General features: G+C 42.0%; 1 protein-coding gene across 3 annotated transcripts in view; it reads left to right on the top strand.

The window, feature by feature from the left end:
- The window catches only part of SMAP1 (small ArfGAP 1), a 64,825-nt gene continuing 39,685 nt past the window's right edge, over positions 1-25,140 (top strand). For 2 of the 3 annotated variants that reach the window (XM_083431700.1, XM_083431699.1), the window contains exon 1: positions 8,016-8,382. In XM_083431700.1, the coding sequence (XP_083287826.1) occupies positions 8,265-8,382 (118 nt within the window). In that variant the 5' untranslated portion in view covers positions 8,016-8,264. Of the gene's footprint in view, positions 163-8,015; positions 8,383-25,140 lie in introns of those variants that run through there. The other variant, XM_083431701.1, reaches the window with a different exon arrangement.

Raw genomic sequence — 25,140 nt, 5'->3', positions numbered from 1 at the left:
GTAGGATCTGATTGTAGGACAAACATATTTTGTTACCAGAAGTACACACAACTTTACACACTTATTATCTAGCGAGCAAGCAGGCAGAATGCTGGTGTTGGTTATCTAATGCAGGTTGATAACAGACTGAAGTTCCTGTTAGCTCCCAGGGAAGAAGTACAGGTAGGCAGATAAGTGGTACACAGAATTTTATTCATTTTTAAGTTTATATTGATACCTTGTCTAGCAGAAAGGAGAAAAGGAAAAAAATAAGTACAAAAGGTTGTGTCGGAGCAGTACAGTACATGATTTTTAAACTGAGTGTTATCTAGAAGCAACATACTGCAATCTGGAACCCCTAATTTCAGCTATGTGAGTCAAAAGACACTTTTATTTATACATTTTTCAGAGATGTAGACTGATACTGAAAAGATTCCAGGTTGGAGCCTCGATAACCTTGGCTCGGGGTAATATCATGAATATGCATATTTTGCATAGAACAGAGACTCGAATTGCTAAGACGGATCATCTGCTGACACTAATAGCACTGTCCATTATTGTGCAACCTAGCTCAAAAGAAACAAGTCCAATAAATCATGGAAATCGTTAAAATATGGTAAAGATTGTGAGGACCAGGGAATTTTCAGTGCTTAGCTATCAGGGTTGCTATACATGAGACAAAACATAGGTTTTTACAGCATAGATTTAGCAAAATCCCATAGGCAAACTGTTGATGGGAAAAGACTGCTGCCGACACATATTTCCAATGCTTAAAAGTTTGCACAGGCTGCCCATACGCTACTGGACCAGATTCATGTTTTTTGTATTTAAAAGGCCGTTAGCAGTTTGGGTCTAGGATAATTTAAAGGATGCCTAATCTCTTATATTCCAGCCTGATCACTCAAGTCTTTGGGGAAGTTAGTGGTTCCCCCGTGGCTTTGGTGCACAGCTCATATCCACCGGGAGCCATGAGTTTAGTACTGTGGGCCAGTTTTATGGAACTTCCATCCAGTTGAGATCAGACCATCTCCCTCCTGAATGTATGGCACCTATGGAAGACTTTTTATTCCAGCAGGCATTTTAATTCAAGTTTGATTTCATCGTTTTAACTGACTTCTACTATTTTTGTATTGTGTCCTTGTGAACTGCTTAGAGAAGACCATGGTTAAGTGGTATACAATTTTTGAAATAATAACCAGCTAAATAAATAAACAAATAATAACAGTTGCTAGCACTTCCTGTGGTGTGAACTGACAAATATTTATTTTTAGCTACAACATGCAAGGATAACTAATGGTGTATTTGGTCAATAGCCTTGTTCTGGTTCCATAAAAACATTCCCACAAGGAAGAATATAGCTCCTGGAAGCAGCTAGATATAACAACCAGCACTGAGACCCTTCCCTACACAAAAAAGACAGACAGATATAGATATACATATATTCAGAGTCCCGTGTTCTATATCTGTTTTTCCAGCACTATGCTAATTTAATTGGCCATTGGGGTTGTACATGCAACTTTGTGTAAGATATTATGAATCTGGACATCTTAGGACTTGGAGGCAAATCTCCTGAGGTTCAGGGGTTTTGAATGGATTGCCACTGACCTGTCATACTGCAGTGCAATTCCTGTGCCTCCTTCCTTTCAATATCACCTGCCCTGCCAGGTGCTATCGGGGATGTACTTCACCTGGGATTAAATTTGCTGGTCTTATTTCTACTGTACCATACCATAAAATTTCTGTCTGTACCATACCATAAAATAACAAGGGGGGCACTGAATTTAATTGAACACTGGTTCTGGCAGAGAGGGCTTTAACTCTCTGTTGGTAGAGTTGCAGTTTGCCCCCTGGAGAAGAAACACAGCCACCTGTGTTTCCCACCATAGAGCTAACAGCAGATGCAGGGGGTAATTTAGATCACGAACTTTGAGACCAGAAACAGAACACTCCCTCTCTGGCCTCACTTGCTCAACTAGAATTCCCTGTAGCTGTTTTAAAGTAAATCAGAGCTACCATATAACTTGCAGTTCGGCTCTCTGTGCTCATCTCTACCACCATAATTTTTATATTGCCGAGATCATGCCTGTGTCATCTTGTGAATTGCAAATAAAAGTTTCCATGGTGGTGGCTATGGTAACGCTGACAATTATGACAACAGTGTTAAGAAAGCAATGACCACCCATACAATGGGAGCAGGGACAACAGATAGGTAGTATATTTTGCGAGCAGGAGAAGAAAAAGATGAGTGAGTTGCTAACACAGAATCCATTGCTTCACTGAGAAATTCTAGGTGCTCGTTGTTTTGAAAGATAAAGCTGAGTATAAGACGTCAAAAGCAAGCCTTTGAAATATCTACACACCTCTCCATCCATCTGCTCATACTATAGATATCTCGGGGATAACAGCAGAAAATAGGTGCTCAGTCAAGATTTATTTCTAGGCTGCAGTGTTCTCGACAGAATTCAATTGCACTGTTCAATCATTATTGGGCTAAGTTCTAGGAACATTTGAAGCTGCAGGGGCTCTTCTGGTCAGCCAGTCCCAGATGTGGCCCCAAGACATGTGGAGGGGAAAATAATATTGTGGAAAATCCTTGCATATCAGCAGAAGAGACAGGCAGGCAGAGTGCGGAGGGGGAGAAGCTGAGTTATTGAGGCAGGGGAGAGTAGCAAGAAAGACCAATGGGGGATAGAAGCTGTGAAACTAAGATGATGTATAGACTATACTTTTAAAGGACATTCAAAACACAGTCTTCCCCATAAAGAATTCTGGACACTGTAGTTTACTCCTCACAGAGTTACAATTACCAGCAACCCTCAATGAACCACAGTGCACAAAATTATTTGAGGGAAAGAATATGCTTTGAATGTACATTGTGTACACAGCCTTAGGCAAGAGTTACAAAATGGAAATGGCAAGAATGGAGAATAGAAGCAGGAAATAAACTTTGAAGGAAGAAGACATGGTCATGTGCCTTAGAGGGCAGTAGCAAAAGGGGTAAAGAAAATCAGAACCAATGGGTTATTATAAGAAAAATAACCAATGGGTTATTATAAATCTTGTGGCTAAAGGCAAAATACTGTTGTTTTTTTAGGAAAGCAAATATTATCTAGAGAAATGTCAGGTCTAAATAACTTTTGGAGTTTGAAAATGCTGAGGGGCTGATGAGATTTTCCAGAGCATTGAATATAAGATGGATTGTGCCCATTTTGACAGTGGATAATTAAATCGGGGGGGGGGGTGGCACACTTTTCTCCAGACAGCTTATTTTCACAGACAGCAGAATGACAGGGTTACAATGGAGATCTGGGTGCAAAATTCTTGTTCAGGTGCTCATTTGCTGGCATACAGGAAGTTTTGTTTTGTTTTTGCACTCCCAGTTCCCAACTTCTAGGAGCAGTTAATCAACTAGGAATAGATGCAAAGACATTTCATTGAGCTTCAAAGGCTGAGTGTGCTAACAGCCTAAATAAAGAAGGGCTGAAGAGATACAGAAACTTATTGCCACCAACTCTTTGCCTTTTGAGCAAGTTCAAAAGCACAAGAACAGATGAAGAGAGCAGGAAATCCATGAGAGTTTGGAGGAGAGAGCAGGTGTCCCACTGGAGCACTGAGCTTCTGTTTTCTTGCTGATTCACCATGCCATATGAAAGGTGGGAGGCTTCAAGAAATCCAGCTTTGGGAAAGCAACTTACACCACCCCCATGCACTGCTGAATAACTTAACAGTGCCTTCCTGGATATCTGCTTACAAATGTAATTGCTAGCTATTCTCTTTCATTTACCTGAAGGGATTGGTTATTATTAATGCCTTGCTGTGGATTTGGTTTCTTCTTTGTGCATATGCAACAGAACTAGGAAGTACCGGGCAACCTGATTGTTTCACACAGTAGCATAGTGAAGTAGTCAGTATTCCATATAAGCAGATATGAGAAACCTCGGGTCTAGGGTCTCTCTGGGAATCTTCCCAGGCCACACACACCCTCACTGGCTCTGCTCCATGCCCCCCCACTGGCTGCATTTGGCTGGAATGTGCAAAGCAGGATCACATACTTTGCTCCACCCTGCCCATTTTTGCCTCTGGTCTGAAAAAGGGAATGCAGCTTTCAGGCAGATAAAGGGCCCCTACCCATAATATGAAGGGATGCGGGTGATCAGACTTGCCGATCAGAAGGTTGGCGGTTCGAATCCCCGCAACAGGGTGAGCTCCCGTTGCTCAGTCCCTGCTCCTGCCAACCTAGCAGTTCAAAAGCATGTCAAAGTGCAAGTAGATAAATAGGTACCCCTTCAGTGGGAAGGTAAACGATGTTTCCATGCACTGCTCTGGTTCGCCAGAAGCGGCTTAGTCATGCTTGCCACATGACCCGGAAGCTGTACACCGGCTCCCTCGGGCAATAAAGCGAGATGAGCACTGCAACCCCAGAGTCGGCCACAACTGGATCTAATGGTCGGGGGTCCCTTTACCTTTACTTTACCCATAATATGAGCTGGGTAGGCAATGATTATGTCATCATTTATTGAAGATGGTTTTCTTCATCAAGTGCTAGAGCTTGTAAGATCTAGCACTCCAGTCATTAGTGCCCCAAAGATCTTGGCTATGTTTTACTTCCATTGTTGGAGGCAGTATGTCTCTGAAAGCCAGTTGTCAGGAATCACAAGTGGGGAGAGTGATGTTAGGTCCTGCTTTCAGGCCTCCCATGGGTATCTGGTTGTCTACTGTGAGAACAGGGCACTGAACTAGATGGTCCATTGGCCTGACCCAGCAGAGCCCTTCTCAGTGATACATTTTTGCCTTCTTTGAATGTAAGCCAACTTAAACAGTAGCTGAATCAAAGCATCCTAGGGCACATTAAATGATAATAGATTTATTACACATTACGGTTTTGGGGACTGAAAGCTGACTTCATCAACTGCATGAAATGAACTTGCATCTGTCAAGTATATATACCAACAAGAGTGTAAAGGAGAAAAATGTAAGGTGGAAGCTGAATGGCAATGAGATGCAAAAAAAGTGTAGAATAAGCACAGTAATCCTTAATGCAATACATTGTTAGTAATTTACTTAGCATTGCTAAGAAGAATGGAAAAGGCGTTAACGCAACCGTCTTAGCAATGCTGAGATGATTCATCTCCCACCTTATGTGTTTCTCTTCTACACCCTTGTGTGCGTGCATAGCATATACGCTGACTGCAATTTCACTTTAGGCAACTGATGACGTGAGCTTTAATCCACAGAAACATGTGCCAGAATGAATTTCTTAGCTTTTAAAGTGCTACATGACTCTTGATTTTGTCTATACGTGGGAAAATAAAAATGGTTTTGTTTTACTAATAGGTGTTTTCTATGAGAAAGGTGAGGAGTGTTTTTACAAGCTGTGACTTTTGAGATTGTGTTCTAACTTTTAAAAAAATGTGTTTTCAGCATGATTTATTAATTGCTGTCCTATTTTTTGGTAGAAAAGCCTGAGGAAGACCTGTTTGGGCTGAAACATGTTGGGCGTTAACAAAAGTGCATTACTCTTCGGCATATATGGGTTGTATCCAATGAAGTCATCTGGTTTGTGCACAGACTTCTGCTTACACAATGGAATTTCACCTCTCTTTCCTCCCCCTGCCCCACATCTATTCTGGGTCGTCCCCCCAACCCTCTGGAGCAGATTTTGGGAAGGGGACAGGAGAGGAAGGGGAAGTTCCATTGTACAAGCAAATGTCCTTGTGCAAGCAGGTTTTTTGGATGCAACCCTGTAAGTTTAACTAGTTAAGATAATTTATGATTTATTATTCTTTATGTTAGTCTTCAGCCTACATGCTTGACAATCTTAGGGTTCTTTTCATATGTTTTATATGAAATCTGGTAATACCATTGTCATTCTTTCTAAATTTACAGTATAAATGAAGTTTTACACTCTACTGGCGGGGGAACTTGTGTATTAAAGCTTACAGGTTTTTAGCAACCTTTTAATAATAAATACAAGTAAAATAAAACATGCAAAATTCAACTACCGGTACTCTATGGGATATCAAAACATGAAAACTGAAAACTTTCCAATACCCATTATCTCACCCAATATGACCCTAGCTTGGGTTAAGATTTCCCCCATGTCATAATTGTCCAGAAAGCTCTATCACTGCTCCCCTCACAGAAAAGAACAGGAAGCTGGAGCGCACACAAAGTTTGGATTATTTCTATTGTGTTTTTTGAAATTGTTATTTTCATTTTCAATACTGTGGATCTATCATGACCTTGTAATCAGTGGGACTGAGATCTTGGCAAACAGATACTTTACTTCCCCCACAAAACTTGGGCTACACCTCAATGGAGGGGAATTTCTCAGGTTGGGGTACAGAAATCTTTCATCTCCTAACTGAACTATAGATACCGATAAGCTAGCAGTGAGAGGGGGGCACCATTTTTGTTGCATGCCACCCCAATCTCAGAGCAGTGCGACATTTCAGGGTTTCCAAGTGCTTACCCAGAATTCCATTTCCTCGGAATAAGGGACAGTAGAGAAACACTTGTGTCTTTAGGATATATGGTTTATTTACACATATATGCAACCTGATCTGATGGTGGAGGGGCTCACCGCATTAACACCCAATGTGGTCTTGCCTTTCCCATCGCCACAGCCTTGGATCCCAGTACATCCCAGGCATGGCTGTATATCTCAGCTGCCCAGCCTACTTCTAGCTTCCAGCTCTCTCTCACACAACTCTGGCTTTTGCCTTTCTAACTAAGAGATAGTTGAAGGAAGGGGGCCCACCCATTTGATCTCTGGCACAGAGCCACTTCCTTTGTTCCCTTAACTACCCATACTTGGGGGGGGGGGAGCATTATGACCCTTGCATGGCTAATTCAGCAATTGGATCCTTGTTGGATTTGGGGAATTATAAGGAACTCAGGCATACAGCCTACTCGCTCCCCCAAAAAAGAAAAAAACCACACCTTTATCCTTCAGCCTCTAAATGTGGATAAGAGGAACACTTCCCTCAGGTTATACAGAACAACATAGAGAAAGGCTGACAAAGGGTGGGGATTCTAGTTAAGGAAGGAAAACACACAATCACTCCTCCAGCCCGCTGGCCCTTTGAAATAGGAAAATCAAATATAGACATTGCACTATGGCTCCACTAGTTACTTCTAGAAACCGATAGTCCTGTGAGCACCCGCAAGTGTCCCAGAAGCAGTTCTGAGAGGTACTGTAATCCTGGAATGTAATCCAGGATGTTATCTTAACGCGTGGTAGGTAAGGTCCACAAACCACAGACTTAATTTTAGAGTGGACACGCACAGGATTGCGCGCCAAGCAAATAAAACCCCAGAGCGCGTGCTCGCTTTTGCAGTTCTCTTTCGGACTTCTTTCCTTTCCAGCCAACACGCAACCTTCCCTTCCTTATCCCAAGTGCGGGAAATCAGTGGCGCGCAAAACCAGAGGAAAGTCCCCGTACAGAAACTTCCCTGGAAAAGGGAAAACAAAAAGCATCCACTGCTGTGTTTGCCTTACTGGCACAGCTGCACAGCGTGGGCGGCTCTGCCTAGGACACGGGGCAGAAGCAATTAAGGACAGGCAGGGCAAAGGCTGCTCCTGGCCGCGCCTCTCCCTTCCCGCTCCCCTTTGCAAGGCGGAGGGATTTTTATTTTCTGAAAGAATTTTCCCGTGGAATGTGACGAGTCACCACTCACGTCCAGCCACGCCGCGGGGGAGGGCTATTTTTACCGCTTAGAACGGGCTGCCAGAAGAAAAGCCCCGCCCCTTGCTCCAAAGTTGAGCCAGGGGGGCTCCCTTTCTAATAGGGAGAAGTGGGGGGGGGACCCCACCTATTGCCTATCTATAACCCTATCCGTTCTCCCCGCCGCCGCGCCCCCTAACGTGGTACATCTTAGGAACCACTTTGTTCCGAGGAGGTAGAAAGAAAAAAAGGCGAAATAGGAGGGCAGTCGACGACGCGTCACGCGCTTGGAGGGAGGCGGCGCAAGCGTACGAGGGCCGTTTGTAGTTCCGGTTGAGGAAGCCGCCGCCGCTCGTGCGCCTCCGGAGGCTGCTGATTGGCTGAGCCGGCGCTCGTCCCTCTTCGCTGTCGGCGTGACGGCAGGCGGAGGAGGAGGAGGAATAGGAAGCTCCTCCGCCGCCGCCGCTGTTGGTTTGCCGGCTTCGGCTGGAGAGTCCTCCTTTCTTTGGTTCCTGAGGCGGTGCGCCCTCCCGCCTCTCTTTTCGCTCCCCTCACGCTCTCCTTCGTCTCCGCCTCCCCTTCCTTCCTTCCTCTCCCTTTGCCCTCCTTGCCTTCGCCATGGCCACCCGCTCGTGCCGGGAGAAGGCGCAGAAGCAGAACGAGCAGCACCAGGCCATCCTGGCCAAGCTCCTGAGGGAGGAGGACAACAAGTACTGCGCCGACTGCGAGGCCAAGGGTACGTCGGCGGGGGGCGGGGAAAAGGACCGGACGTTGGGGTGGGTCGGCGGGGGTCTGAGGCGGCGGCCTTCGCGGTGAGAGGGACAGGTGAACAGCCAGGGGTGGGAATGGTCCTTTGTGCCTCTGTGGGATATCCCTCCCCCCCCTTTTTTAACATTTCCTAGGTGGGTGGGGGGCCGAGGGTGCGAAATGGGAAAGTGGTTGTGGGGTGGCGGCAGCAGCAGCAGAAGGCCGAACAGCCCTGGCTGTTCTTTTATAATAAATTATAAATATATAATTATATTTTATAATATATTATAAAAAAGGCACCTCTGTGGTTTGCTGGCAGGCTTTTTCCTATCACTTGCTGTTGTATCAGCGGTATCGCTGCGGCCACTGCTTCCTGGAACCGGCTTCCTTCCTTTCCTATTATGTCTCTTTCTCTCTCTACTTCTAACAGGACTGACAGTTACTTGTAAGGGTTTTTTGCGGTTGCTGGGGTGTGGGGGAAATAAAAGGTTTTGTGTATGAGATGCACACACACACTGGGCAAAAGAGTTCCTGCATTGCAGGGGGGTTGGGCTCGATGACCTTTGTGGTTCCTTCTGACTCCACAGTTCTGTGATCTCCCGCCCTTCTAAAAGCAGGGTTTGATTTGAGCAGTGCTCTCCTCTGAGGATTTAGCAGGCACAGAGATCCACCCTCTTCTAACACTTGGGAGTAGGAGGACTCCCGTCCTGAGTCAGGGATGACGAGGATAAGGGCTAAGTTCCAGAGAGGCTTTTCAGGTTTGTTTGAGAGTTTGGGCATGCCTAGTAGGATTCTTGAAATTTTTTGTTTTTCCTTTCCCAACAGCAAGCTGTAATGCCATACAGCAATTTGGCTTTGGAAGTGTTCCTTAGTTTTGAAAAGAGGGTTGGCTGCATGGCATGGAAAGGCTAACTGTTAAAGATGAGCATGCCTGAGGCCCTGTTGGTTCATGGAACCAAATTCTTGGGGTTTTTGCCATTACAGTGGTGCCCCGCAAGACGAATGCCTCGCAAGACGGAAAACCCGCAAGACGAAAGGGTTTTCCGTCTGCGGAGCCGCTTCGCAAGATGAATTTCCCTATGGGCTTGCTCCGCAAGACGAAAAATGACAAAAAAATTTAATTTTTTTTTTTGCTCCAAAACCCCTTATTCTGAATCGCTAAGCTGCTAAAAGCATTTTAGCAGCAAAACCGCTAATCCCCCCCCTTAAAAAGCCGTTTTTAGCCCTTAAAATGTCAATAGCGCTAATAGCGCTACTCTGTCAATGGGCTTGCTTCGCAAGACGAAGAAACCGCAAGACGAAAAGACTCCCAGAACGGATTCTTTTCGTCTTGCGAGGCACCACTGTATTTGGAATGATACATTGAAGTGAATATTGTATCATTTTAGAAGTTCCCTGATGAAGAGTCTGGTTCAATGTGTTGAGGTTGTAAGGATTTGCACATGCTGTAGGCTCTTCACCACAGTTGCTGGAGTTGAGTAAGTGTTGTTGACATTGACACTGGCACATGGAAGTAAGTTCCACAGACCTCAGTAGGATTTATAGAGCTGGTGTTCAAGGGTATGTTGCAAAGGCAGCAGAGTAAAAGAAAAATACCCTTGGTGGCTCAGGATTTTGCATTTTAGAATTGGTTTGACTCGAGTACAATCTAACTTTTTTTTAGTTATGATAAAATGTGACAACATTGGGCTTTTCAAGACCTATTCAAATGGGAAACTGTATCCGTCTGGAAACTTCTCTGCCATAGCAGATGTGCACAGGTGATTTTGTTCCTATATTGATGGCTAGTTTCAGGTGGTGGTGATGGGAGACCTTATAGCCCATGTGTTAGTGTTCTGCAAGGCCTAATTTGTTTCCCAAGCTGTTGTAACATCTAAATGACCTCCTGGGTGGGAATATCCAGAGGTCTTGAGTTAGGTGCCATCAGCATGCTAATACCACCCAGCTCTACTTCTCCTGTTCATCAGAATCAGGTGGTGTGATAGGGAGATTGAATCAGTTTCTGGAATCAATTGTGGACTGTAAAATTGCCAGAAAAACCCTGAAAAGAAGATAAAAGTTAAGATCAAGGTACTGATAGTAAGACATTGTTTTGTTGTTGTTGTTGTTGTTGTTGTTGAGGTGGTGGGCAACTTGTTATGGTTGGGTTGCAGATTGAGGGTGTGTATTGATTCAACCTGTATTTGGAAGCCAAGGTAGAATCTATGGCAAGAAGTACATTCCACCTCCCAATGCAAGCACCAGCTGTTTCCTCACAGAAAGACCCTGGTCAATTTGATCACTGTTACAGTAACATCCAGTTTATACTAGGACCAGCTGTTGTACATAGGGCTGCCTTTGAAGATGTTGGAAACTGCTGGTGGTCCAAAAATACAATTTCTAGATTATTTATAAAATTGGCTAGTTATTAACTTGATTGGCCACTGATCTGTTTCCCAACACAGTTCAGAAGTGCTTCTGCTTACCTAGGTTTCAAGTCATACACAGTGGTACCTCGGTTAAGAACTTAATTCGTTCTTGAGGTCTGTTCTTAACCTGAAGCACCACTTTAGCTAATGGGGCCTGCTGTTGCGCCGCCGCTGCACGATTTCTGTTCTCATCCTGAAACAAAGTGCTTAACCCGAGGTAATATTTCTGGGTTAACGGAGTCTTTAACCTGAAGCGTATGTAATCCGAGGTACCACTGTATAGGCCTTTAGGGTATTTGAAGGAGTGCCTAATCCCATGTGAGTCTTCTCATATGTTAAGGGTATCTTCTTCGGTCCTTTTTGGGTGTCCCTGCCTTCAGAGACGTTGAGTGGAAAAAGGACCTTATCAATTGTGGCTACCTGTGTGTAGAAAACCAGGAAAGTTTGCTTTGTGCTGGATTTCAAGTCTTCCAGGGTTAGATTAAGATCTCTCTATTTACCTGTGCCTTTTAACTGCATTGTTAGATTGGTTTTTTCCTGCTGCTTTGTTCTGCTGCACTGTTGTTTTAATTGTATTTTGATTTTCTTGTGTGTGGTTAAATATTTATTCTAAGCCTCCATATTGATATGGAAGTTATCCCATTGAAGGGTGAGGTATTAAATATTTTAAATTAATACCTAGAGCAGCAATTCAGTTCTTACCAAGTATGATGACATTCCTTCCTTAATCTTAACTTCTTTTTCTAAACATACTCCAGAAATAGAAGGTCAGAGCTGAACATTTATTGCAGCAGTTGTCAGGGAGGAGTGGTTTACAGACTTTTAACTATAAGTCTGCCCACAGTCCCTTGAATGAATTAGATCATTGCATTATTTCAAAGTCAGGGAAACAGACTGTGTGGTTTTATGCAATGTTTGACCTAGAATTTCCTTGATGTTTCATTGTGTTGCCCTACCATAATAAGGAAGAGAAGTGAGTCATACCAGTGGGCTAATGCTTGCTTTGCCTGAGCACACATCAGGAACTTGTCTCCCTAACAAATGCTGAATTGCCTATGCTGAATGTTGAAACACAAGATAAAAGAGGGAATCCTAATTTCAAAAGTAAGAATAATTTAATAGGCTGAGGCCTAGAATTGCTGCATGTTACAAGGATTCACTTGGTTAATAATAATAATAATAATAATAATAATTTTTATTTATACCCCGCCCTCCCCAGCCAAGGCCGGGCTCAGAGCGGCTTACAAGCAATAATAAAAACAAGATGAATGATTACAACTTAAAAACAAAAGTAAAATACAACATGAAAATAATGTAACATTAAAATATTAAAATGTAGCCTCATCGCAGGAGGAGAAGGAAAAGAAAAAAGAAAGAGAGGGAGGGAGGGAATCAAATTGGCTCCAAGCCAAAGGCCAGGCGGAACAACTCTGTCTTACAGGCCCTGCGGAAAGAAATCAGATCCTGCAGGGCCCTGGTCTCATGAGGCAGAGCGTTCCACCAGGCCGGAGCCAGAGCTGAAAAGGCCCTGGCTCTGGTTGAAGCCAATCTAACTTCCTTAGGGCCTGGGACCACTAGGGTGTTGTTATTTATGGACCTTGAGGCTCTCCGTGGGGCATACCAGGAGAGGCGGTCCCGTAGGTATGAGGGTCCTAGGCCGTGAAGGGCTTTAAAGGTCAAAAGCAGCACCTTAAATCTGACCCTGTACTCCACCGGGAGCCAGTGCAGCTTGAAAAGCACTGGGTGAATATGCTCCCATGGCAGAGACCCTGTGAGGAGCCTCGCTGCAGCATTCTGTACCCGCTGGAGTTTCTGGGACAGCTTCAAGGGCAGCCCTGCGTAGAACGAATTACAGTAGTCAAGCCTGGAGATGACCGTCGCATGGATCACTGTGGCCAGGTCGGGGCGGGAAAGGTAAGGGACCAACTGCTTGATGCGGCGAAGGTGGAAAAATGTCGCCTTGGCTGTTGCTGTAACTTGCGCCTCCATGGAAAGGGAGGCGTCAAGGATTACACCCAAACTCTTAACGGAAGGCAATGGCACTAACTGGGCCCCCGCAAGAGAAGGGAGTTGGTCCCTCATCCCCATGCCATCCCGACCTAACCATAGGACCTCTGTCTTCGAAGGATTTAGTTTCAGTCGGCTCCCACGAAACCATCCAGCCACAGCTTCCAAACATCTGGTCAGTGTGTTCGGGGCCAAGTCGGTGTGGCCATCCATCAACAGATAGAGCTGAGTGTCATCAGCATATTGGTGACAGCCCAGCCCAAAGCTCCGGATAATCTGGGCAAGGGGGCGCATAAAGATGTTAAAAAGCATCGGGGAGAGAATTGCGCCCTGCGGCACTCCACACACCAAGGAGTGGCGCGACGACATTTCCCTCCCTAGTGTCACCCTCTGTCCCCGACCAGAGATAAAAGAGCACAACCAGTTCTGGGCTATGCCCTGTATCCCCACGTCTGCAAGGCGGTGGTCCAGAAGATCATGATCGACCATGTCAAAGGCTGCTGACAAATCTAAAAGGATCAGCAGTCCTGACCCGCCTCGATCTAGTTGTCTACGGAGATCATCTGTTAGGGCAACCAGAGCCGTCTCCGTCCCAAAACCAGGACGAAAACCGGACTGAAATGGATCTAATGCCGATGTTTCCTCCAGAAACCTACCAAGCTGTTCAGCAACCGCTCTCTCAATTACCTTACCCAGGTATGGAAGATTTGAAACTGGGCGGTAATTGGATAGGTCTAAGGGATCTAATGAAGTTTTCTTTAAGAGTGGACACACCACTGCTTCCTTCAGTTCCCCTGGGAATGTCCCCGTGTCAAGGGACAAATTGATAATTTCAGCCAGGGGGGTCCGCACAACATCTGGACACTCCCTAATCAGCCAAGACGGGCACGGATCAAGGAGGCAGGTGGTGGGCCTACTAACTTGGAGGAATCTATCCACATCAGTAGGGAGTATCCGATCGAAATGGTCCAACACTGGACCCGAAGTCAGTCGAGGGGTCTCCAGTTCAGTCACTGTATCTAAATTGGCAGGGAGGTCACGGCGGAGCAACAGGACTTTCTCCGCAAAAAAGCTCGCAAATGCCTCACAGCTGTGGGTCGAATTTGTGCTTAGATTTGGTTGTCCTCCTAAGGACGTTAATGACCTAATTATTCTAAAAAGTTGTGCCGGGCGAGAGCTAGCGGATGCAATGGAAGCTGCAAAGTAAGATTTTTTAGCAGCTTTCATAGCCATCTCATAGGCTTTCATAAGCATCCTATAAGATGTTCTTGAGGCTCTGTCACGAGTCCGTCGCCATACTCGCTCTAGCCGTCTGAGATCCCGCTTCATTTTCCGGAGCTCCTCAGTAAACCAAGGTGCCCGGTTTCGACGGGGTCGCAGAGGGCGCTTAGGCGCGATCTCATCAATGGCTGCCAAGAGCCAGTTATTCCAGTCCTCAACAAGGTCATCTAATGAGTCACCAGGAGGAGCAGGGTTCCGCAAGGCTTGTCGGAATCTATCAGGATCCATCAGTTTTCGCGGACGAGCCCAAATAGCAGAACAGCTTTCATTACTTTGTTTTCCAAACTCAGTCAGTTTCCCTGAAGTCATTTTTTCAGATGTTTCAAAGCTTCACATACAAGAAACAAAGTTATCTGTGATCAGCAGTCTGTAAAGTCAAACTTGGGAAAAGTACAGTTGCTTACTGAGTAAAGAGTAGCATCAATACTTAGAATGCTGGGTAGCAAAGTAGCAAAATGAGTAGGAAAATAATCTTGACCAGCAACCTCTCTTTCTCCCCCAAATGAGATCCACCTTTACTGTAGATCTGATGTGGGAACCGCTTTGTAATTCTCCATCTTCCCTTCCTCCCACCTTCTTTTCTACATCCCATCACCCTCCATATTGTCTAGTGCATCAGCGCTAGAATACTGCTGTGGTATGATATGGGGACAATCAACCTAACTGACTAGTCAAGTGTCTAAAAAGAGTCCAGGTTTTTATAGTGAAATAGTTAATTCTATCTACAATTTTATACTTGAGGAAGAAAAAAACAACTCATTTGCTAGGAGATCCAGACGATTGCACCCATGGGGCTTCCCTTCTGGAGGAAGAGGGAAGGCAGTTTTCATTTATTTCTCCCTGCAGTCCCGACCATGCTTCCCAAAGAATGTTCTAGACTAGAGGGTTACGGGACCATATAGAACAATGTGGGTGGCATTGGGGGCAAGATGAGAAATTGCCTCTTTTTCCATCTTCCTCCAACAGGGGCTGCAGTTCCTTCTGCAGTAGTAGGAGCCTTTCAGTTTGTTTGAGGACAGATGGATACAACCACAGCAGAAAACATCAAAGTGCCTTTGAAAATGTACTGAAAGAAATTCCCTTAAAAGGAATTTGCTTTAAATGTGGTGTTCCACTAGAATTCTTGGGAGTGAAATCCATTAAAAAAAAACACCGCCCCACATCACTGATTGCAGCACAGTTCATTTGAAAGTCATAATTGAGCAACAACAAACCTTCAAAGGACAACTTGAATTTTAAAAGTTGCTGATTAATCATCAAGTTATTTGTTTAGTACTAAGTCAAAATGTAAAACTTTTCTCCTGTTGCAAGTGTTCATTTTTAACATAGAAAAGCGAGGCAGAAAGTGTGATTGCTGATTACTACTATTGTGAAAGATCACGTCCTTGTCTTGTACACATTTGTCCTTCGTATAGAAATGTCACACACTGTACCTCTTGCATTTCATGGTATTTTGGCCCCCATTGTTTACAGTTTCTTTAAGTATTTGTCAACAGAGAATTGTACTTAATTCATCTGAAGTGCCTGCTAGTCCATGAAGACTTATGTCACAATAAATCTGTTGGTCTTTAAGGTGCCACTTTACTCTTATTGTTCATTTCAGTTGTATAACTAAGTAGCCTTTTGTTATGACTCCCTGTTACTTGCTGCTTATAAGCCGACATGCTGTTAATAGGATCAGAAAATAAAAGGCAATTTGGAACTATGGCATTGCAGTAAGAGGTAATAATTATACTTTATGGAAGTGGGAATAAAACAAGCCATTGTATATTACAAAATAAAGGTCATCCTTTAAAATACAAAATATTGGAAACCCATATGGTAGCCCAGTACCTTGTATGTAAGCTGTAGTTTATTACTTTCAGTCATAAATACTGTCACAAGTCAGACCCTCACTCTTAACACCAGCAGGCAGCAGATTTGAGTTTTCCACTCCTTTGCTGTATAGTTTTGTTGTACTATATGACTACTGTGAAGTACTCATTAGCTCATTGCTTGAATCTTACGGAGGATTTCTTTCCTTTTTTTGTCAGTTTTCTATTTGAGCATACCAGGATTTAAGATACAAGAGAAATTTTCTGGCTAGCACTATTAAAATGCACAACAAGTTGAATATATGTTGATTCACTTTAAATTTATAGCAAATTAACTGAATTACTTAAAGTATGCATGCTGTGATTAATTCTCCAAATTTTGTGTAATTGGTTTGTAGACTACAAACACAATAAACATTGATTTAGTGCAGATTTAAAATTTTGTTATTATAGAGTGCATATTCTTGGCTCATTTGAAGAGCATGCCAAGTGTGGTGGCAGTCAAACTTTACATGATTTTTAAAATTGCATTTAAATTGGCTTGTATTTTATCTTGTTTATATGTGGGGTGCTTTGAGGATCCTTTTTATTGACTGAAATATGTCATATAAATTTTACATATTTCTTGAAAGTATTTCTATACCACCATATCAAAATATCAGAGTGGTATACAATGTTAAAACAAAAAACATAACCAAAACAGTACAGACCAATCATTAAAATGTCTGACTAATCAAAAAATTAAAAATTAAACAGCTGCAAAAGCCTTTGACATAAAAAAGAGACACCTAAAACTTAAAAGCAAGGGTGACTACTGAAACTTCTTAGAAATCTTCCACAGTGTGAGACAACATGAAACTCCTGATTTCTCATTGAGGACAGTTGAGTCTCTGTAACATGGGAGACAACTAGTAGCACTCCTGGTTGATCTCATTTTCTGAATAAATATACATTAAAAACCACATAGGAGGGGTAAGGATTTGGGCATCTGAAGGAGGTGAAGAAGTTAAGAGTCATGTGATCCTGTAGTCAACTCACAACTGAAGCCGAGCATGAATTTGCTTATGAATAGAGGAACAACTGGCTGAACATGTCTGTTATGGTTTAACTTGTGAACCGCCCTGAGATCTTTGGATGAAGGGCAGTATATAAATGTAATAAATAATAACAATAATAAAGGGTGGGGAATCACCATCCCACGGGCCTAATTAGTCCCACCCAGTCATTTTGGCCAAGCTTTTCATTTTTTAATAAGACATTCTGTTTTCTGCTGGTTTTAGTATTGCTTTATTCCCCCCCCCCCAATCTTTTCTGTATTTTAGTGATACTATATTAATCCTTTGTTACACTTCTTTGATATGTATGGGTCACAAAGAACTGGAAATAAAAATAAATACTTGCATCAATTATTTTTGATGGGATATGTACTCAAATATTGCTCCAGTCCAAGTCCATGCTTCTGTTCTAGCAATGCATGCATGTACTAGTGCTGTGTGTGGCTCTCCTTAGCTGAATCCTGAATCAGGAGAGGAAACATGGGTAGGGAGGAAGGATTAAAAGAGAAAAGCATGAGATCGCTACCCATACAATCCAAGAAATCCATTTCTTTTATTGAAAGGAAGGGCTAGCAAAATGATAATGACACTCACCCCTGAACTTCCAGTAGATGTAGAATTGCCAGGGGCTATAATTTATCATATCAAGGATGTGATTATAGGTGCTTTAAGTGAAATGCTTCCCTCAGTGGTTTGGGCAGCTACCCCTGGAAAGATACCCCAAAGGGAAAGGATCTTCCCTATCAATAGGTTCTCAAATTGAGCTCACAGAGATAAGGAAAGTTAGAAGGGAGAATATAAGTTTTAAGACAAGAGTGGTCCTGTAGGGCAGTTGTATCAGAACTGGAAGAAAAGCATCCCTGCAGTAGGGACCATCATACAGATGCATAGCCTCTACTTTAAACAAAGTTCAGTTTGGCTAATCTGCCTGTACCTAATCCATAATGATGTTTCTTGGTGACTGGATTTTAAAAGTAGCTTTAAAAAGTAGCTTTCAAGTGCTTCATTTAAGCATCATTATGTTAAAGAAAATGAAATGGCACTTCTCTTATGCCCTCCTCTGGCAAAAAGATCTACTACATGGAGGAACAAATTTAGTAAGCACATGCCCATCCACATGCCCAGAATTGATCCTTTAAAATTAAATAGAAGTGTGTATTTCAACTACATTCAGTTTTGTTTTACAAGTGGCAAGAGAACCGTGGCATAAAATCTAGCACTTCAGTTTCTGATTTTGTTTCTATACTTTGTGGCTCAGACAAGTATTTATCAGCTGGTCTGTAACTGTCACAGTATAAATCATCTTACTTGGTTTACAAATTGAAAATATTTCTAATTTTGTGCAACATTAAATTCAACATCATTAATATGAAGACATTGGTTGCAAGGCCATTATTTCATTATCATGCCCTGTAAACGCTTGCATCATTCTTCTGCATTCACCCTTTTCAAACGGAAGGTGATCTCTTTATCTCTTCCTGTTGAATGTTTAATCTGATCTAGCAAGGTAATCTTTGTACAGCTAATCTAGGGTGAGAGGAATAATCTATGGAGTTAGAATAACAGGACTACAGTGGTACCTCGGGTTACAAACACTTCAGGTTATAGACTCCGCTAACCCAGAAGTAGTACCTTGGGTTAAGAACTTTACCTCAGGATGAGAACAGAAATTGCACACCGGCAGCAGTTGGAGGCCCCATTAGCTAAAGTGGTACCTCAGGTTAAGAACGGTTTCAGGTTAAGAATGGACCTCCAGAATGAATTAAGTTCGTAACCAGAGGTAACCCTGTATGCACAGTGGTCATCAAAATTGAGAATAGGATCTTACTTAGAGCTGCCATATGTCCAAAATTTCCTGGACATAGCTGTGATTTGTCCTCCGAAAATAGCGTCCAGGCGCAATTTTTGAAAAGCAGCAAAAATGTCTGGGAAAACCTGGGCATATGGCAGCCCATATCGGAAGTGTTGATTTTTTGGCGACATTCCTAAAAAATAGGTAAGAATTTCATATATATTTTTTGGAGATTTTGCAGGAAAAAAGCTCAACAACTTTGCCCCTCCTCCCAAAAAAGCTCTATTCCAGGACAGGTGTCATAGGTCTTGTCATCCAGGCTTCCCTTAACTCTAAACTTCAGTTGCTGATAAGTGTATACTCAAACCCTTGCTCTCAGTTACTGGAGTATTAAAAAAATTCTGGGAGATGACTTGTAGATTGTGTGAACAGTCAGCTGATTCTTGCTCCAACTGAACAGATGGATGTCAGTTGACTTTTTTTTTCTGTAGGAACAGGTCCCTATAATTAGAAGAGTTTCCAAAACTGGTCTGTGAGCTTCATTTAGGTGGTCTGTGGATTTTTGGTGGAATACAGTGGTACCTTGGTTCTTGAACTTAATCCGTTCCAGGAGTCCATTTGACTCCCGAAACCATTCGAAAACCAAGGTGCGGCTTCCGGTTGGCTGCAGGAGCTTCCTATACTCAAGCGGAACCTGCGTCGGACGTTTGTTTCCGAAAAACATTTGCGAACTGGAACACTTTCAGGTTTGCGGTGTTCGGGAGCCGATTTGTTCGACAACTAAGCCATTCGAGAACCAAGGTACCACTGTACAAGGAGACGGCATGTCCATTATATTAAATATTAGCTCAGTTGGGGAGCGTGGTGCTTATAACACCAAGGTCACAGGTTTGATCCCTGTATGGGTGCATATTCCTGCACTGCAGGGGGTTGGAGTATATGATCCATGGGGTCCTCTCCAAATCTGATTCTATTCATATTGATTTTTAATTGTATTTTATTGCTTCCTTTATTGCTTTTATTTCTTGTGTTGTATTTTATTACATTAAAATTTTAATTCTGTGGAGAAATAGAAGAATCAATAAAATACAAGTAAAACCATACAGTATCTAGCACAGATGAGGTATGAGAGACTCTGTTGGCAAGTAGGTAATGGCTTTTCCCACCTGCCTTGCCCCATCCTCCAGCCCAAGGAAACTTCAGAAGGGAGTTCCTCCCACAGGCAGTATGTGTATGTGTATTTTAATGAGCTAAATAGAGAGATTATGAGTCATAAACTTAAACTTAATAGTGCTTAGGGTTTTTTTTGGTTGTTATTTTGTTAATGTTAATATTTTATAAATTGTAAATGCTGTATTGATTTGTTAATCATATAATATGACTTTGCTTTTTTAGCTTATTTTTAATTGTTGATTTCTTAACAATGTTTTATAGATTTCAATTGTTTCACTGATTAATTTTTTAATTATTCTATAAGATTTATGCTGTACTTGTGATGTTCTTTTATGTTCTATCCTATTATTATTTATTGTTTGCAAGCTACTTTGGGATTTACTTGGAATGAAAAGTGGCATAGAAATATAATCAATCAAATCAAAATCAATCAAAACTGTGTTGCATTGCAGTTGCTAAAACAGACATAAAAAACCTTTAACAGTCTGCCAAGACAATCAGCATTTTTCAAGTGGTGCATGAGAAAAAGAGTTTGGAAGCTACTGTAGTAGAAGAGCACCTCAGGTTTTGAAAAATTGTGTTGCTTAAGATACTGAGTGCTAGATTAATTTAAGCATTTTACTTTCACTGTTCACCTAATTTGTGTATACATATAGTTGATTCAGGTGTTGAAGAAACTTGCAGCACAACTGGATATAACATTTAGAGATCCATGATCAGAACTCTTACTTTTAAAAATAGTTTAATAACAGCCACAGGGAGAAAAATATTTAACCTTTCATTCCATGCCATTTTCTTAGTGAAAACTGTTTACCTTCAGCTTCTTTTTAGCCTGTGGGGGGTGGGAATCCCACAGCTATGTGTACATTTCCTCCCCATGAGGCAAATAGTTTTGAGTACATAATTTTCATTTGGAAAACAAGAGGGCGAAGAAAAGAATACACCCCTTTTCCCCAGTGACATAGTACTGATGGGATTGCCTTCCTCCTCCACTGTTAATAGTTTAACGAAACGAAAGGAGATATGCTCTCAGACCTCCTGATCTCACAACTTACTTGACCCTCAACCTGTTTGTCAGTTACTTTGCTCCAGTATTAGATCAAGAACTGTGTGTCTGTGTGCACGCATGCAAGTACATGCCTAGTTTTCTGAATAATTTGTTGCCTTTAAATTTTACTTTAGTTCCCTGATTTAATTTTGCAGTTCTCATTTATGCCTGCAGCTATATTAGATTAGCATCAGCAAGTGTATTCTGCCAGGGCTATATCCTCTTTGTTCAAGTAGCAAATATCTCCAGTTTTTGTCATAGTTGTGATTCCTGCCATGTAGAATTCCATAGATGCTCTATCATTACTTCTAGTGTATAATCTGATTTAGCGTATATTTTCATTTGTATCACTGTAGAAAATTATTGTCTTACCTATTGAGCAAGGCAAGAAAATTAAGAAAGGCTCCCGGCAAGAATACATGTAATGGATGTTATACACACATCCCTTCTCTCTATAGAAATGGATCAGACAAGTTATTATGAATGCAAATTGAAGGGGTACCTTTGATATTGTTTAAATCATGTCTGACAATATAATTATTTGTGTGTGTGAATCTGGTTTATTGCTAGACTTACTCATTCGGCAGGTAAATAACCAGGTCTTCATAAAGACAGCAGCTTTTGGAAAATGCTTATAAGAGACCTCATTGTATCCTGCTCCTTTACCCCTGAAAATCAAAATATATCAAAATTGATGCATTTTTTAGCTCTACAAGATTAACATGCAAATGACTATTGGAATTGTTCCATAGGAACTTGATAATTTTGTGCATCTAAAACTGGGCCATTATGTTTAGTCTTTTTCACCAAGAAAGTAAACTGATTATAGGTTTTCCAAGAATTAAGGGCAGGTTTCCTTGTTCTCTGCATGGATAAATTAACAGTGCCACTAGGTGGAGCTGTTAATCCAAACAAGTGAAAATTGTCATTAAGCATTTAGTTTGCTTCCTGTTGAACAGTACTGTATTTTGGAATTATTAGAATACCAGATAAAACTGGCTGTAATGAAGAGCATAAGAGCTATAGGACTCCTGGGATAGGCAAATGCTAAGAAATCTTCTTAACCTGTATCCTTTATTGGGAGAGATAGAGTAAGTAGTGACAGAGCATCCATAGCTTATTGGTAGAACACCTGCTTTTTGCATCCCAGATCTGAATACTGGCCTTTCCAGGTAGGACTGGGCATGTCCCCTATCTGAAATGCTGGAGAATTGATGCTCGTCAGTGTGGACAGTACTGATCAATGGCCTGAATTGGTATAAGGCAGCTTTCTCTGTTCTTAAGTAGCATACAAAGAATGATGCATACTGTTACGGATTTCATCTAATGAATAAAACAACCTATTGAAATGTTCCAACTGAAATAACCCCTCAATGTTGGAAGGGTGAAGTTTACAACAATAATCAAATAGAAATTTGGTACCGATGTTTATGAAAAAATCAGGAAGTGTATCAGTTTATATATGTTGGGAGAATCTGAAAAATGAACTTTGTAGACTCTGATTTTCAGCCATACTATAGAAAGTGGACCTGCTGCTTTAAAATAAAGTCAGTATTGTGAAAAATGAGGTTCAAGACCTAGAAGCTGTCCTTAATATGTGAAAAACTCAAATATGGCAGAGAGCAGGATTGCCATTTTTTAAGGAAGTGAGTATATCTTATGTTGCATTATTCTCCAGCTGTGTGTCTTTAGAAACATTGACAGATGGTTGGCTGTGGCTTTGTATCAAAATAAGACTAAGCTTTTCCTCTGCTTTCTTAGTTGATGTGCTCCCCATAATTGCATAGATGATTACTGCAAAAAAAGACAAACAGATGTTTGAAGTACTGCTTGTTATGCTGAAGTTGTGAGGAAAGGTAAAAAGTGAGACCCATGGGAGATAGCTGTAGCATCCACTCTTGAAGAGAGGATATTTTCAAAATAGATTAGCATATGTAGACTGGAGCAATGATATCTAAACTCTCAATAGTTTTGATCATATATGCACATACTGAGGGATGGCTGGAATAAATGTCAAAGCCATCTTTGACTTAGTTGTCAAAGATGTTGGGCTGTGCAGTGAAAGCGTATTGTTTGTTATGATGTTAGTTCTCCATTAAATAGCTCACTGCAGAAACCACAATGACTTTTGAGAAGTACAGTATGATTATAATACCCTCATGCAAATCAGAGTATAATTATTCCTGGGCAACCATATCATGACCCAGAATCCCTTCTCTGAAGCTTTTTTTCAGTATGTCTGATACTTTATGATATAGTGATTGAGCTGGTACTTTCTCTTTCATCCAATACGTATAAAACAGATGACCTGGGAAAGTGGCTTCTGTGGCTACCTCTCCCACTTAATAATTACTTTCCCCCTCTCATTAAGCCCATGAACATGCAGTTTTGCCACAGATGTGCTCACTATGAGTTTCAGACCTTTTGGTAGGCTTCAGAGGTACTCTAACAGTGCAAATGCAAGTCGTTTTATGACCGTCGATGACCAGTATCAGGACAAAAACACCAATTACAAAATTTAAAAGCTGCAAACGATAAAATGATATAAAATTGCATCTTTCTGCCAGTCTCTTGACAAGCAATATTGGTGAACAAAGCTCAAGCTAATCTTAAGCTATTATAAATTGATTCCAACTCATAGCAGAAAAAACAGCTCAAAAAAATCCAACCAGAAGCAGAGCAAAATATAGCAGCAGGCAATCCATCAGATTACAACAAAGGGTGAGATGGGAAGCAGGGCCACTTCGTTGTCTTTGATCCAAGACCAGCTATGGCCTGGTTTGAACATTATGGTTTGCAACCATGGCTTAGCATGAATGTGCAGCCTTCTGGAGAGAGATTGCAGCTCCTTTGTTCCTCCCTGGTCATTCTGCTGCTACACTGAGCTAAACCATAGTTTGTCTTAGAATGTCTTCAAACCTAGAGCTCTCCTAGACAAACTACAAGCTGTAAACTGTAGCACAAACCTTGGATACATCTTATGGTTAGTTTGGAGAAAGCTAATCACACTCAGCCAAACTTTTTTTCAATCACTGCAAGTGTTTGTTTTTGCTTTTCCTTTCACCGTCACCATCCCTGTTTTTTTCTTTTGAGTCTTTAAGATTGTGAGCCTGCTGGCAGGAACTATCTCATTGGTTATTGACCGTTTTTAAGCTGTTCTGGAAGCATATTAGCTGAAAGCTCGCAGGGAAAACGCTTTAAATCAGTGTACTGGCAGATGTTGCCAACTCTCAACAGTATGACCAATGGCCAGTGATATTGGGAGTTGCTGTACCACATTGGCCACCCCTACTTTAAATAAATGTATAAACTTAAGAGTTCTAAAAACTCCCAAAGTGCATTGGCAGAATTTTTTTTGGGGGGGGGGGGATTCCATTATGAGTGTTCTATTGCTGTACCAGCATAACAAAAAAGAATATGGCCATTACTTAGGATCTTTTCTAGCCAAAAGGCTGAGACTAAATAAAAGAGAGTGGCCCACCAGCTGTGACAGTCTTTCAAATAAATCACGACTTCTCTGGAAGTAGCTGCGACACAGCAGGCTATAAGTCCTTATGGGGTATAACAAATTTGCTGGGACTTTTCTCCTTCATCTTCCTCTCTCCCCTGCAGTAGCATTTGCGCCCTTGGAAAGGAGGAAGCTGGATGCTATATCTATCTATCCAGCCATCCAGCCATCTATCTTAGTTTACAAAAATATGTGCATTGTCTCTTTTTTCAAGTTGTGTTTTCTACAGATCAGTTTCATTTGTTGCGAGACATTAGTGTTGCATGTAGTATTAGGTTGGGAAGAAAAGAGGGGGAGGAGGAATGGTGAGTAGGGTGGGCTCAGGTGGTTCTGCTTCTATTCTTCCATTCTTCTACTTAGTGTATGTGTGGGGTTTTGTGTCAGCGTCACTTGTATGGGTTCTCTTACTATTCGCTTGTTGTATTTCCTTGGTGGTGAGAGGGGTTGAGGGGTGGCCTAGGGTGTGGTTGGTTGTGTTTGGTTTGCTGTAGTGAGATTTGTTTTTGTGTGTGTGTGGATTTTTGCATCAGGTTAGCCAGATTGATACATATGCTGTCAACGGATTCTTGTTGTTGACTTGTTGGGCTTTGTATGTGATAAAGGGGAACCATACCGGGCGGTGAAAGCATCTTCTATTTGTCCCCATGTCAGTTTCAGTTTA

Source organism: Podarcis tiliguerta, assembly GCF_965153285.1.
Source record: "Podarcis tiliguerta genome assembly, chromosome: 3".
NCBI classification, from domain to species: Eukaryota; Metazoa; Chordata; class Lepidosauria; order Squamata; family Lacertidae; genus Podarcis; species Podarcis tiliguerta.
The sequence above is the reverse complement of the archived record's forward strand: the minus strand, read 5'-3'. Positions and strand labels throughout refer to the sequence as shown.